The sequence below is a fragment of the Glandiceps talaboti genome, chromosome 14 (genome assembly GCF_964340395.1).
Source record: "Glandiceps talaboti chromosome 14, keGlaTala1.1, whole genome shotgun sequence".
Taxonomy (NCBI): domain Eukaryota; kingdom Metazoa; phylum Hemichordata; class Enteropneusta; family Spengelidae; genus Glandiceps; species Glandiceps talaboti.
In genome coordinates this window covers 12,921,129-12,935,607 of record NC_135562.1, presented here as the reverse complement: position 1 = coordinate 12,935,607, position 14,479 = coordinate 12,921,129, and the positions used below count along the sequence as shown (strand labels likewise).

The 14,479-nt window shown below is 37.6% G+C and overlaps 1 protein-coding gene across 1 annotated transcript; it reads left to right on the top strand.

Annotated features, from left to right (window-relative positions):
• Positions 1–109: 109 nt before the first annotated feature.
• On the top strand, positions 110–12,992 carry LOC144445636 (uncharacterized). Its single transcript, XM_078135261.1, has 9 exons — positions 110–499; positions 1,813–1,974; positions 2,574–2,691; positions 3,372–3,545; positions 4,003–4,086; positions 8,771–8,878; positions 9,432–9,568; positions 10,318–10,404; positions 11,125–12,992. The coding sequence occupies exons 1-9, from the start codon at positions 410–412 to the stop codon at positions 11,350–11,352; spliced, it is 1,188 nt and encodes a 395-aa protein (XP_077991387.1). The 5' UTR covers positions 110–409; the 3' UTR covers positions 11,353–12,992.
• Positions 12,993–14,479: the final 1,487 nt, after the last annotated feature.

Sequence of the window (14,479 nt, the reverse complement as noted above, 5' to 3'; positions counted from 1 at the left end):
TAGGTCATAAGAAATTAACGTTGGTGGCGCCCGATCAAAACTTTTCCCGCGCAATTCAATCAGCTGATAAGCATGATAATGCATATTCATTTTAGTGGCGTCCCTTTAACAAATCAGTATTCACGTGCGAATGTGTTCTAAACATCAACTTTTTTGTGCATGTAACGTGGGATAAATCGGCGAATTGTGTGTGAAACAAGTTGTCAGCGATCGAAAGAGTACTTTATTTAATCGTTTTCTGTCAAAATACCAACAATCAACTCCGAAATCAGACGAACACTGGACCAGGAACTCCTTAGGACGATCAAAACAAGACCTCTCTCTACTCACACCCCACGCTAACACAACGTGACAGGTCACAGCTCGGTAAGAGGACTCGGAGGAAAAATCCAAATACCAAAATTCGACAATGCCTGTACTCTCTGAATACGAAAAGCTTCGTCAGAAGAACATCGAAGAGAATCGTAAGATTTTACAAGAATTGGGTCTCCTCAATGCAGTAAGTTGGCAGTGTTAGTTTTGTTGTTGATAATTAATGGTCCCCGCGATAATAGTGTCACACCACTCTGAGACGTGAGATATCTATGTGTTAATAAGTTTACACACATCACCCTTCTTCAGATGCCAGGGCATGGCGAGAGATCTGAGGATAAGGGTTAAGGTGGCTAAAAAGTGTGAACGGAATTATTGATATCACAATGTATGGAAATTAAGAGAAACAATGTTTTAAAAACAAGAGAGGAAAGTGTGAAGAAAACCAGTAGTAACTACCATACCATTGATCAAATTTAAGTCAATACTTGTAGAAAAATGATGAAGGATAAATATAAACAGCACATATCAACACAATTCAATACCTTTAATGTAACTTGACTAGAATCTTTGAATAAAACTGTTTTTGTTTTTTTTTGCTGTCAACAACATACACCGTTAACACCTGTGTACACAAAGAATACTACTCCAAGAATAATCGAAAAGGTGAACAGAGGTCAAGTGTTTCCGGTGTTAGTAATAACAAACAAAATCACTGAATTGATTTAGTTCATAAACACCTCATACAGATAAAGGAACAAATATTATATTAGGATGACACAATTCACAATTCCAGTTAACAAAAAATCACAGGAATATGGTAATCTTTTTTGCTGTGATAATCTACGCCACCTCTCAGAGAAAACACAACTTTCAATACTTGAATGGAAAGCTACTCTTTGCACTTGTCAACACGAGATATTGGGGTAAAAATCATGTCATTATCAGAGGTTTTCTTATGAAACTTTGCAGGAAATCACCAAAATGGGTGAAGAATGTGTGTCAAGAGCAGGGTTTCTTTACAAGATTTCAAAGTTCAATAAGTTATTGAGGTGCTATTATCAACCAATCCTGGTGGTGGCATTCCCTGACAAACTGGGTATGCATGCTTGTTAGAAATTTCACGGAAAAGGTGATGTTCTTCGTCGGCCATCTGCGTCCGTGGAATCATAAAAAATGGGTACTTTTCGAGCTCACCCTAACATTAGGGCAAACAATGTACATGCAGTGTATGGATTAGGTGTCCTTGAAGGTAATTTTAACCTCCGGTATTTGGAAATAAGGGGGTGTTTTTTGCAGTGAATTTCTCTCAGATCCACTAAGGATCTGGGAGAAATTCGCTGCAAGAAACACCCCCTTATTTCCTGGATGGCATCCAGGGACTGCCACCGCCGGGCAACCAATACTGATAGCAGTAATCAATATTACAAGTGTACTAAGGCAGAAATAACCCTCGCTGAACTTTTGATCACCTTTTTTGTTTGTTTTTTTACATTCTAGTTCAGCTCACACTTCAAAGTAATCAAGAAGCCTACAAAGCGTAAAAGGGCACCCAGTACTCCATACAAGAAGAAAGTGATAATTAAAGAAAATGACAGCTCAGACGACAAAGGAAGCAGTTTTACTACAGGGGTCAGAAGGTCAAGCAGATTACTTGGAAAGGTAATGATTTCAATATTGTATTTACTGAGAATTTTTTGTCGTACGACGATTGAATTTTAAATATAAACTCTGATATCTTGAGTCCGTTTGCTGTTTTGAAAGCGCTGCATAAACTGAAGGGGTTTGGCAAAAGATAAACTCAGTCTTTTTATTTCATTGCACAGTAATTTCACAGATACAGGCCTGAGGAATTACAATATCATTTTTTTTCATTGTGTAAAGAAAAAGAGAAAAAAAATCCATCTTTCTTGAGCCTTACAAATTAAAGAAACTTAACAGCAAGTGTTATCAGAAATGCCTATTTAGCCTTACAAATTAAAGAAACTTAACAGCAAGTGTTATCAGAAATGCCTTTTTTACGCCATCAAAGCAACAAAAATTCTTCAAGTATTTGATATCAGGTTACAATCAGACAAAACTTTTTTTTAAAATCATTTTGGTAACTTAGAAGTTGAACTTTTGTAGTACATGTACCATATATGTTGACAAATTCCCAGTAGGATGTCATAGGAGCAACAGATTATTATTAGTGTCATAGGTTAAAGGTCAGAGGTCAAATAATTTAAAAATCATAGGATGGAACGTATTTAAATTTACAGGATGTTCCCAGTCTTGAAGAGATGGAAGAAGAACTGAAGAAAAGTAGTGCTGAAGACGGAGAGTACAGACGTACAAAAGTACAACCAAATAGACCGAACTTCTATGGCATTGTACCAGGTATTCATTGTAGTATTCACCTTCATACAGTTTTAGCAGAACTCAGTTAACCCAATTGTATAAATGGGGACTTGGTAGGACAGAGGTTGCTATGTGAATGTTTTAATCCTATGCACTTATAGAGGCTGCAATGGATTGTATACTTCCCAAGTATAAAGGACCATTGTGTTGCTATAGACTTATGCCAGGGGTTGTAATTGTAAAGTGCATTATATAGTGTAGGGAAAGCACTAATAATATAAAAACTATACATGATTATTGTAACTAGGGTAGTCAGATGTACATGTACATGTACTCTTTTTGACATAGAGGGCGCCCTTCATACTTCACATCTACATGTACATGTACAGTACTCTCCTGTCACTGCTCTCTCCAAGATATAAGCAAATACCATTTCTGCAAAAACGATAACTCATTGATAACTATAGAGTCCCTAAAATAGATAATTTACCTCATATGAGTATAATAAAATTGATGTTATTAATATTATTGATATAGTAATTTCAAGTTCAGTCATGATGAACATCAAATCTACAGTATGTAAATTGTTGCCACGCTTTTATCACAGAATTAGAAGCAGACTAAGCAGCCCTTTGACATAGAGGGCGCCCTTTGTACTTCACATCTCAGCCCAAGCAAAAGTTGACAAAGCCAGTCATAATGTATGCATTGTTTTGTAGGTGTTGAAGTTGGTACACTGTGGCAGACAAGGATGGAGTGTTGTTACGCAGGAATACATCGACCTACTGTTGCCGGGATACATGGCGGAGAAGATGGAGCGTACTCTATTGCATTGTCTGGAGGATATGAAGATAACATTGATCTTGGCTGTAGTTTTACTTACACTGGAGAAGGTATGTACAGAATATACAACAAGGTGTGTTATCAGTGTTTCTGTTAAGGGTGGTAAGTAGGTCAAATCTACCTGAGTTCCCCAGTCATTTTACCAGGGTTCCCAACCAGTGTTTTTGTTGAGGGTGGTAAGTAGGTAAAATCTACTAGTTCGCAAGTCACTTTACCAGGGTTCCCAACCAGTGTTTTTGTTGAGGGTGGTAAGTAGGTAAAATCTACTAGTTCCCCAGTCACTTTACCAGGGTTCCCAACCAGTGTTTTTGTAAATTATTTGATGTACCAAGCTCATGAACGTTTTGGTCTATGAAAGTACTCTAATATTATGTTAATGTTGATCCATTACTGGCATTAAAACTCATCCAGTGTTGTTTACAGGTAATAGTGTGGTTAGGGCTTCATTGACATTTTTTTCGTATTCATATGCATACTAAATTTTTAGTTCTCCCATTTGCTTTATAGGAGGGCGTGATTTGAAGGGGACCAAAAACAATCCTAAGAACTTGAGGACAGCACCACAATCTAAAGATCAAATACTTGCAAGAGGTAAGTAGTTAGAGAAAACATTGCCTTCTGATTGCATTCAGTAATTAATTGACCAAAAGAAAGTGTTCATCAAATACTAGACTAGAAGTAGGACAGTACAATAAAGTTACTTTGGAACGGTAAATTGGAAACGAATGCAACGTTTTGATCCGTCTACTACAGACCTTGATCACGCAATGATTTAATTACTCAGCCTTAATGTTTATCTCTGAACTGGCGGAATAATATATCTGTAAATTGATGGTAGTGGATATCCTTGGTCCCTGTTCGTGATGGGGCTCCTCTATCTGATGTAGATAGCTTCCTTTACTTTACGTTTTAACCAGTCCTGTTCTCTGGCTAAAACCATGGTGTTCTTCCAGGACACATTGTGGTTTTGTGACAGTGATCCCCAACTCCGGTGGTGCTATCCCTCTTTGTGTGCTCTTTGAATCGGATGCTGAGGGGGGCGTTTGGACTCCCTGATGTAGGTATGACTGCTGTCCTGATCACATGTGATGTGGTAAATTGTGCCACAGAGTTGTTCTTTTGGTGTTTTGTCCTTGGGGTGCACTAGCAATGTGCACAGGGTGTTGCTTGGCTGGTGGTACAAATTAACGCCATGAAACTGGAAAACTCTGAACAATTGTTCAAAGAGTCCCTGTAGATACGATAGTCCTAGTATGAGCTGGCTAGATAGGGAATCGTTGGACTTACAGACAGTTGGTTTGGTAGTTCGTGGTGGTATGTTGAGGGGCCACTCTTCGTAGTCATTGGCCCTCAATGCGTTGTGGATATGTTGCAGTTCAGCTCTTTGGTCTTCCTTCATAGTTACATATTGAAGGGCCCAGTTGGTCAACATGCGGACTACAGATCTCTTGTGTACCAGAGGATGGTGGGGACTGTAAGTTGAGATATTGGTCGGTGTGTGTTGGCTTCCTGTAGATGGTTATTTTGGTGGTGTTGCTATCCGTCATGTTCACACCGAGGTCAAGGAATGGTAATTTGCTATTGGTTTCTGGTTCCACAGTGAATTGGATATGTGGGTCGATACTGTTGATATGATTGGTCAGCGAGTCCACTGCATCTTCATCTGTTTTTGGCGAAAGTATCATCCATATAACATAACCACAATGATGGAGGATTGGGGGCTGTAGAAAGGGCACGATCTTCAAAATGGGCGAGACTGGCGACCCCATGGCTGCTCCATGAGTTTGCTGGTAGAATGCCCCGTTATATTATACGAAGAACGCAGAATTAAGACAAAACTCAAGTAACTTGGTGATCTGTTCAACATTTACCGTTCCAAAGTAACTACATGCATATTGTACTGTCGTATTGATTCTTGGAACCATGAACAATATATTCTCCATTGTGCTACGACAACATGGATGAGATGTCCTAAAAACACTCAGAAAGGCGGAAAACATCATGAGGAAGATCGCACGTTGGGAAAATCATAAGAAGTTTAATGTCCGTTGCATTCGGCAAAATATAATGCCAACAAGTGTCAAATTAAACTCCACTGTCACCGGAATAAGAGCCGACCAGATTGTAGCTAAAGCTGAAAAACACTCAGTGTATGTGTTCGCCAGTGTTCATATACCTTCAAGAAGTTGGGAGATGCTCGAGGTATACAAAGACAACAACTTGAAACCACCCTGGATTCCAGTGAGCAGGTAGAGGCTGAATGATTTCTCAAATCAGCACAACGTACAACATCTGAAAATACCAAGACTAGACGGAAGTTGAAGTTTGAAGAACTCAAGAACAAGAACCAAAAGAAATGTGATATGAGTGAAACCACCATGAACACAGATAGATGGGTAGTCAACCTAAGTAAAAGACAGCTGAATAACAATGAACTTTCCATCTTGAAAAAATGGATTGAACTTTGCTATAACACCTACAGCACTACCAATCCCCGATATCATAGCTGGCACTGAATCAGTGTGTAATAAACTACTGGAAACCAAGGCGGCGGAACTGAGAAGTGAAGTGGTACGGGTGGTAAAATGGGCAAAATTACCAAAGACCAATATTTCCAAGGCAGAGCAGGAAGCCCTGAAAACCCTATGTATGGATGAGGACATTATTATACTACCAGCTGACAAAGGCAGGCTACAGTGTTAATGGATATTGAAGACTGTAGAAAGAAAATCAACATTATTGTCAGATCCTAACACTTACACAACACTGAATAAAGACCTAACTTCCAGATATAAGAATAAACTAGTCAACATCTTGAAAGACATAAAGAAAGGCGGGAACATCAGTCACCAACTTTACTGGAAACTTTATCCCAGCTCTGAAGAACCACCTAAACAATACAGCACGCCCAAAATACACAAACACGATGCACCATTACGACCCATTGTGTCTACCTGTGGCACTATCACTTACAATATTGCTTGCCAATATCCTGACACCTCTTGTAGGTAACACTATCCAGTCAAAAATAGCAAAGAATTAGTAGAAAAACTTAAAGATCTTCATGTTTCACCTGGGGAGAAACTGGTCTCCTATGACGTCACCACTCTGGTCACAAGTGCCCCAGTTGATGAAGCACTTCATGTCATCAAAAACAAGGTAAAGGCAGTTGACACTCTCAAAGATCGCTCAGAGCTCAATGTTGAACAGATCACCAAGTTACTTGAGTTTTGCCTTAATTCTGCATACTTCATATATAATAGGGCATTCTACCAGCAAACTCCTGAAGCAGCCATGGTGTCGCCAGTCTCGCCCATAGTCGCGAACCTATATATGGAGTATTTTGAAGATCGTGCCCTTTCTACAGCCCCCAATCCTCCATCATTGTGGCTATGTTATATGGATGAAACAGATGAAGATGCAGTGGACTTGCTGACCAATCATATCTACAGTATCGACCCACATATCCAATTCACTGTGGAACCAGAAACCAATAGTAAATTACCATTCCTTGACCTCAGTGTGAACATAACAGATAACAACACCACCAAAATAACCATCTACAGGAAGCCAACACACACCGACCAATATCGCAACTTCCAGTCCCACCATCCTCTGGTACACAAGAGATCTGTAGTCCGCATGTTGACCAACTGGGCCCTTCAATATGTAACTATGAAGGAAAACCAAAGAGCTGAACTGCAACATATCCACAACACATTGAGGGCCAATGACTACAAAGAGAGGACCCTCAACATACCGCCAAGAACTACCAAACCAACTGTCAGTAAGTCCAACGATCCCCTATCTAGCCAGCTCATACTGGGACTACCATATCTACAGGGACTCTCTGAACAATTGTTCAGAGTTTTCCAGTCTCATGGCGTTAGTTTGTACCACCAGCCAAGCAACATCCTGCGCACATTGCTAGTGCACACCAAGGACAAAACACCGAAAGAGCAACTCCATGGCACAATTTACCACATCACATGTGATCAGGACAGCAGCCATACCTACATTAGGGAGTCCAAATGCCCACTTAGCGTCCGATTCAAAGAGCACACAAAGAGGGATAAGGCCACCGAAGTTGGGGACCACTACAACAAGACCGGCCACAATGTGTCCTGGGATAACACCAATGTTTTAGCCAGAGAACAGGACTGGTTAAAATGCAAAGTAAAGGAAGCTATCTACATCAGACAGAGAAGACCCATCATGAACAGGGACCAAGGATATCCACTACCATCAATATACAGACATATTATTCCACCAGTTCAGAGATAAACATTAACGCTGAATAATTAAATCATTGCGTGATCAAGGTCTGTAGTAGACGGATCGAAAACATCACATTCGTTTCCAATTTACCATTCCAAAGTAACTGTATTGTACTGTCCTATTGATTCTTGGAACCATGAACAATATATTCTCCATTAGACTAGAAGTATTGTTCTTTCTTACCTAATGTTTTTAGGAACTCACAGAGTTGTTGAAGTCGCAGTTTGTTGACTGCTTCATAAACTGCCTTATATTACTCCTTAATAGTTCCTTATTTTAGAAGTGAGAATTTTAGATATTCTACATTTAACATAATTTACTCTATTTGGAACTCCTTGTCATTTGATATTTCACTTGTCATTATTATAAACAAGCATTTCCAGATTTTGAATACTCAGATTGCAAACCATTACCATGAGCTACTCGTGAACAAGTTTGTGCCCCATGTGTCCTCTAAGCAGTTAAAGCTACATTTGAACTGAGGCCCAGTAGTTTCTTGTGGTACACCAAAATTTGGTGGTCCCCAAATAATAATATCATAACTAATTAAAGTCCGCCCATAAGCTCGTGCAGTAGATTCATTTGTGACTGGCTGCCTCACTGAGATATTGTAGATAGCGCCCTCCGTGTGGAGAATGCATATAGGATATAGAACACACATGCGTAGTCATTGTGCCGCAATGCATCCTTGGGTAAAACCACACACAAAAATTCGCATAGTATATAGGACGCACATGCGTACTAGTCATTGAGCCGCTACGTGAGCTATTAAGTTGAGATTCACAAGTTTTTATCATTTTGACTAGTGGCCAGTGTTCCCCCTAAGCTAATTATTAAATTTGACATGCCATTGATGCACAACTAAAAGTGTTGTCTTTTATTTGAGGGCTGGCCATGTCTTTGTTCTATGCCTTGTACTGTACTTGTGGAGAACAGTTATATTATGAATCTTCATAATTGTTATTATTTATTTAATTATGTATTTATTTATTTACAGGCAATCTGGCTTTGAGTAGAAGTGTTGAGACTGGTAATCCTGTACGTGTGATCCGTGGATATAAACTTAACAGTCCGTTTGCACCTGAAGAAGGGTACAGATATGATGGTAAGTGACTACACCACACTGTATCACAATCACATACATTCACTGATAATGGCTGGGACAGTTTGTTGGCGTCCTCTACAACATCAGGTATGAGAGCTCAATTTATGACTGCAAATATGTTGGTTTGGCAATGGTTCAGGACATCTCCATGACAACACCGTTTGTTTTGTTTTTTCAGGAAAACAGGATCAGGAGGATATGTTACAACTCACAATTTAGACAAAGATCTGCTCTAAACAGAAACTTAAACTTAGAGAAAAATGTGATGCAAAATTATCAACAGTTGATTTATGAATATGATTAAAGTCACCTATCTGAGATGGGGGTACAGGTCAAAGGTTAAAGTTAGGTCACATTTAGTCTATCTAGATATGGACTTTATAAATTTGCATATTAGTACATACTTTGATATTCTGATTGGTTAATTGCACTTTCTAGGCATATATAAAGTAGTGAAATACTGGTTCACCATTGGTCTATCTAGATATGGACTTTACAAATTTGCATATTAGTACATACATTGATGTCCTGATTGGTTGATTTCATTCTCTAGGCATATATAAAGTGGTGAAATACTGGTTCACCATCGGTCTGTCAGGATTTGGAGTTTATAAATTTGCATTATCGCGTATTGAGGATCAGCCATCACCTCCATGGGAAGTCGAACACTTTGATAAAGGCATGCCTAAGGTAAAACTGTTTTATTTCTCTTTTCTGAAGATACCAAACTTGAAAGTGTGTGACAACGCAATGCAAATTTTTGAAATAGAGGTCAAAATGTTCTTAAATTTAAATTTTAGAATCCAATATGGCAGTAGAATCCAATATGGCCGTGGAATCCAATGTGGCCATATAATTCAATATGGCTGTAGAATCCAATATGGCCGTAGAATCCAATATGGCCGTAGAATCCAATGTGGCCATATAATTCAATATGGCTGTAGAATCCAATATGGCCGTAGAATCCAATGTGGCCATATAATTCAATATGGCCGTAGAATCCAATATGGCTGTAGAATCCAATATGGCCGTGGAATCCAATGTGGCTGTAGAATCCAATATGGCTGTAGAATCCAATATGGCCGTAGAATCCAATATGGCCGTGGAATCCAATGTGGCCATATAATTCAATATGGCTGTAGAATCCAATATGGCCGTAGAATCCAATATGGCTGTAGAATCCAATATGGCCACCAAAATCTATCTTAACACTGGGAAAATAAAGGAATGTTGATTTCTCTGAAACGAGATGTAAACTCCCAAATTTTTTGTGTCTTTTTGAAATGACGAGGAACAAGTTTTCACATAACAAAATTTGGAGAGATGCAAGAAATTTGATTTTCAGAGGAATCGGTCCCCAAAGCATTTTTTCAATCTGAAAATTCACCAATGCAAAGAGCCAAATTGTTAATTTCTTATTTATTTTTTTTCATTCTCAGCCTGATCCAGCTATTATGGATGAAGACAGTAGATCTGATAGTGCATATGGTAGTCATGGCGATAAGAGTGACACTGAAAGTGTACAGGTGAGACAGTGGAAAATTTATATTTTAATTCTTGTTTATTTCAACAAAGATTTACTGATAGATCTACAAACAATTATGCAATACAAGCCAGGTTGAATGGGCTCAGACAAAAAATATGGGTTTTATACCCTGGTTATTCTGTATCAAAACAACTCGCAGCTATGTCATCAGTTCTGCATTCTCTCCGTAACGATCCAAATTGTCATTATTTTTCCCAGTTTTTCATAAATTATGTGTGGGAGATATAATTATATTATTTCCAATATTTTTCTTCATTCAGTCTGAAAATACTCATGACCTAAGGGGCCTTGTCACTACTTGTCTTGCAACTCATAGTGACAGGACCCCATAGGTCACATGTATTTTCCTTTGTTGAACAAAGAAAATTATTGAGTAATATTAATATCAATTAATGAATGTAGAGTACTCAGCCATACTTCAGAGGAATTCTGAATGCAAGAGAAGTCGGCCACACACAAAACTCGTCCCAGTGACAATTACGTCCTTGCAGAGACCATGGTAATTCTAGAGGTGCCTTCTTTGATTTCGATAGTTTCAAATTTGATTATTTTGGAAAAATAAGGGCATGGTGTTGGTACCTTATTTCTCTTTCAAGGGGATTGTCTCATTTTGTGATATATACTCTGCCAAACGACACTGACTTACATGACAAAACTGTTTAGTAACTATGACAACCCTGAATATACTTGTCTTTTTTAGAGTAAAGATACTAGTGAAAAAGATGACAGATCAGATGTGTCTAGTCCAAGTGATGGTGACCATGACGACATAAAGGAAGAGAAAAATGAAGATGATACAAGTGTTACAAAAGATGAGATAGATAATAAACCTGATGCATCAACTAAGTCTGAGAGTAACCATGACAACTCTGGAAAGAGTGATGAAGATGAGACCATTGATGACAAAAAGAGAGATGAAAATGCATGAGACCATGGATGACGATATTATCATGTTGATCACGTCATTGAAAAATATTCTCCTCAAAAAACATCTCTGAATACGCCATATTTTGGTTATCAGATAGACAAAAGATTTCCTAGTTTGGCCACTAGGGATGCTATTTGCAAGTTGTTTTGGTCCCAGAAGTGAGGCGAGAGTAGTTGAGTATTGGCTTAGGTAAACAGGGTAAAGAAATTTAAAGAAAATTTGTCAGTGACATTGCAAGCATCAACTAACGTGGTTTTCTGTTTTTGTATCCAAGCTAGGGAGTTAGTTTTAGGTTAGGGATAGGATTTGACTCCCTAGTGGAGTGCTGAGCATCAACTAGCTGGATTTTCTGTTTTCATATTCAAGCTAGGGAGTTGGTGTTTGTTTATGTTTAGACTCCCAAGTGACAAACATCAGCTAGTTTGATATGCCATATTTGCATTCAAGCTAGGGAGTTATTGTTAGGTTAGATAGGATAAGAATAGGGTTTGACTCACTAGTGGAGTGATCAGCGTCAACTAGCTGGATTTTCTGTCTTTTGTATCCAAGCTAGGGAGTTAGTGTTAGGTTAGGGCTAGGATAAGAATAGGGTTTGACTCCCTAGTGGAGTGACAAATACAACACCTTTATTTGTATGACCTATGTGCTGCTAACATAACAGTTCTTTACTGACTGTACGTATCAACAGTGCAGCTGGAATGAGGTATTTTTTGGAGACCAAAGTTTTTATAATCATACAAATCAAATGTAATATTTTGTTGATAATGATAGATTTTTTTTGTATTTTTATACTTAAATGTAGAGATAGATTTGAGCGAATTTAGAGAACATTAACATTTTAATCACTGCCATGACAACCAATGGCTATACTAACACTGCCAAGAGAAAAGAAAAATATTATTTTTTATAGCGAAATTTATTTTTGTATATATGCAAGTAAGTCCATAGTGCTGTTGGCATTTTTACATTGAAATAACAGTTAGAAATATTTTGGAGAAATTTATTATCAAGTAGAAAATAGTTTTAAAAAATGGTGAAAACTTGTATTGGTATTTGAATTCCATTTGTGTCTTATGAGAAAGATGGTACAATAATTCTCTTTACTACCACCGTAGTTGTTTCAGGTCGGGACACTCCGCACCAAAACGTAACACTGTTTTATGTCAGTGTTCGCAGGGTGATTCACTCTACTTTGTTGTATCAGAATTTTAACAGAAATATTGTATTTGTTGTAAATCTGGAATCATCCTGACGGACTTCCAAAGTTTGAGACTTGATGTCGTAATAGGCTGAAGTGTGCATGATTGAAGCAATGTAATTGGCTATGAAACTCAATATGTTAATGAGTTTGTGACAAGAAGCAATTTGATTGGATGTGAAAGATGGCATGTAAATAACCAAAAGCAATGCTATTGGTAATGAAAATTGATATGTTAATGAGTTTGTGACAAGAATGCAATATGATTGGATGTGAAAGATGTCATGTAAATAACCAAAAGCAATGCTATTGGTAATGAAATTTGATATGTTAATGTTATTGTGACACGTTGTGCTGTGATTTGGCATCATGTTTGATATGTTAATTACTGAGTAACCATGAACATTCAATAGTGGTTTTTAGATCTGTACTGTAAATTACAACCCCCCCCCCCCCCCCCAAAAAAAAAAAAAAAAAAAAAAAAATGATTTCTACAGCATGTTCATGAGTTGGAAGGATTTAAGTACATTACTTGTCATCATTTTCTGTAATTTTTCATTGTACAATAGTTGTCTTTTAAATAAATTGTATTACAGACCAAAAAAACCTAGTTTATGTTGTTATGTTTGTATATGTATGTATGTCTGTATACATATATATATATGTGTGTGTTTGTTTGTGTGTGTGTGTGTGCATTTATGTCATTTTCTTGTTTTGATTTGTGATTTTTTGTTTGCAGGTGTAGACTGGACGATAGTTGTGTTGTACTAGCCCTATCAGGCTTTACACATCAAATGTTAGCTGATAGTGTGGTGCAACATGTCAAAACTTACTTAGGTTTTTGAAGTGTCTATACCATGCACTACATAATATTATACTAGATAGTACACTCCAAAATGTTGTTCAAACTGGGAAATATGATTGGGCTCTTTATCATCACTAGCTTTCTCAAGACAATGATTGTTTTGACTTTGTTTTGTTGATTTCGATGGATTCAGAATAAACCATGCTAAGGAGCTAAGCTAGAGGTACCCCAATCTGATTAAAATCTGATGTGGTAAAAGCGGCGAAATGTCTTTATTTACCACTATTTCCATCGTTTTGTCTCGTTTGTTTTGTTGCGGGTGGAAAGGCAGCTATCACCCAGAACAAAACAAACGAGACAAAACGATGGAAATAGAGGTAAATAAAGACATCTAGCCGCTTTCAACATATCAGATTTTAATCAGATTAGAGATACCCAATCAACTCTTAATTAAAGATGCACTAGCTGCTACTGAAAGGTTTTTGGAAACTGTCTTGTTAAATATAAATAGTTACTAATAATATCGTACACCCTGGAATCACCTGTGGGTAAACATTTGTGTATCTGTACACATCAGGTACAATAAATTCAAATTGATTTTAGTCTGCACCCAAAAATCAGGGACCCAATGCAATCACAATTTCAACCTGTTACTGTATTACTAATATATACAACCGACCTCTAATTAACATGTACAATGTCTAATTAGTGGCATTTTAACAATTTTCAGTGAATATATTGTTGGTTGACTGATCGACAAAATAATACTCCACTTTATCGTACAGCTAGTGTAGGGTTAATCTCACATTTTCGAACTCGTCTCAAGGAAATACTATCTGCTCTTATATCTTCCATTCTAGAATTTTTTGTTTACGAGTATGCTATCAACTTAATTTCTACAATTTTAGAACACTTAATCAACTGGCAAAGCACTTTGCTTATATAAACTATTTCTGTGTTGGTTTTATTCAAAGCATCAGATGGCAAGTCATTGTGAGTATTAACTTGGTTAAAGGGATATATGTTCCAGTACTGGGTCATGGGCCTCTAACTCATTACTAATACATGTATTAAAGTGGCTATATGGATGAGAAGCGGGTATTTATTTTGGATTTTTAATTTAT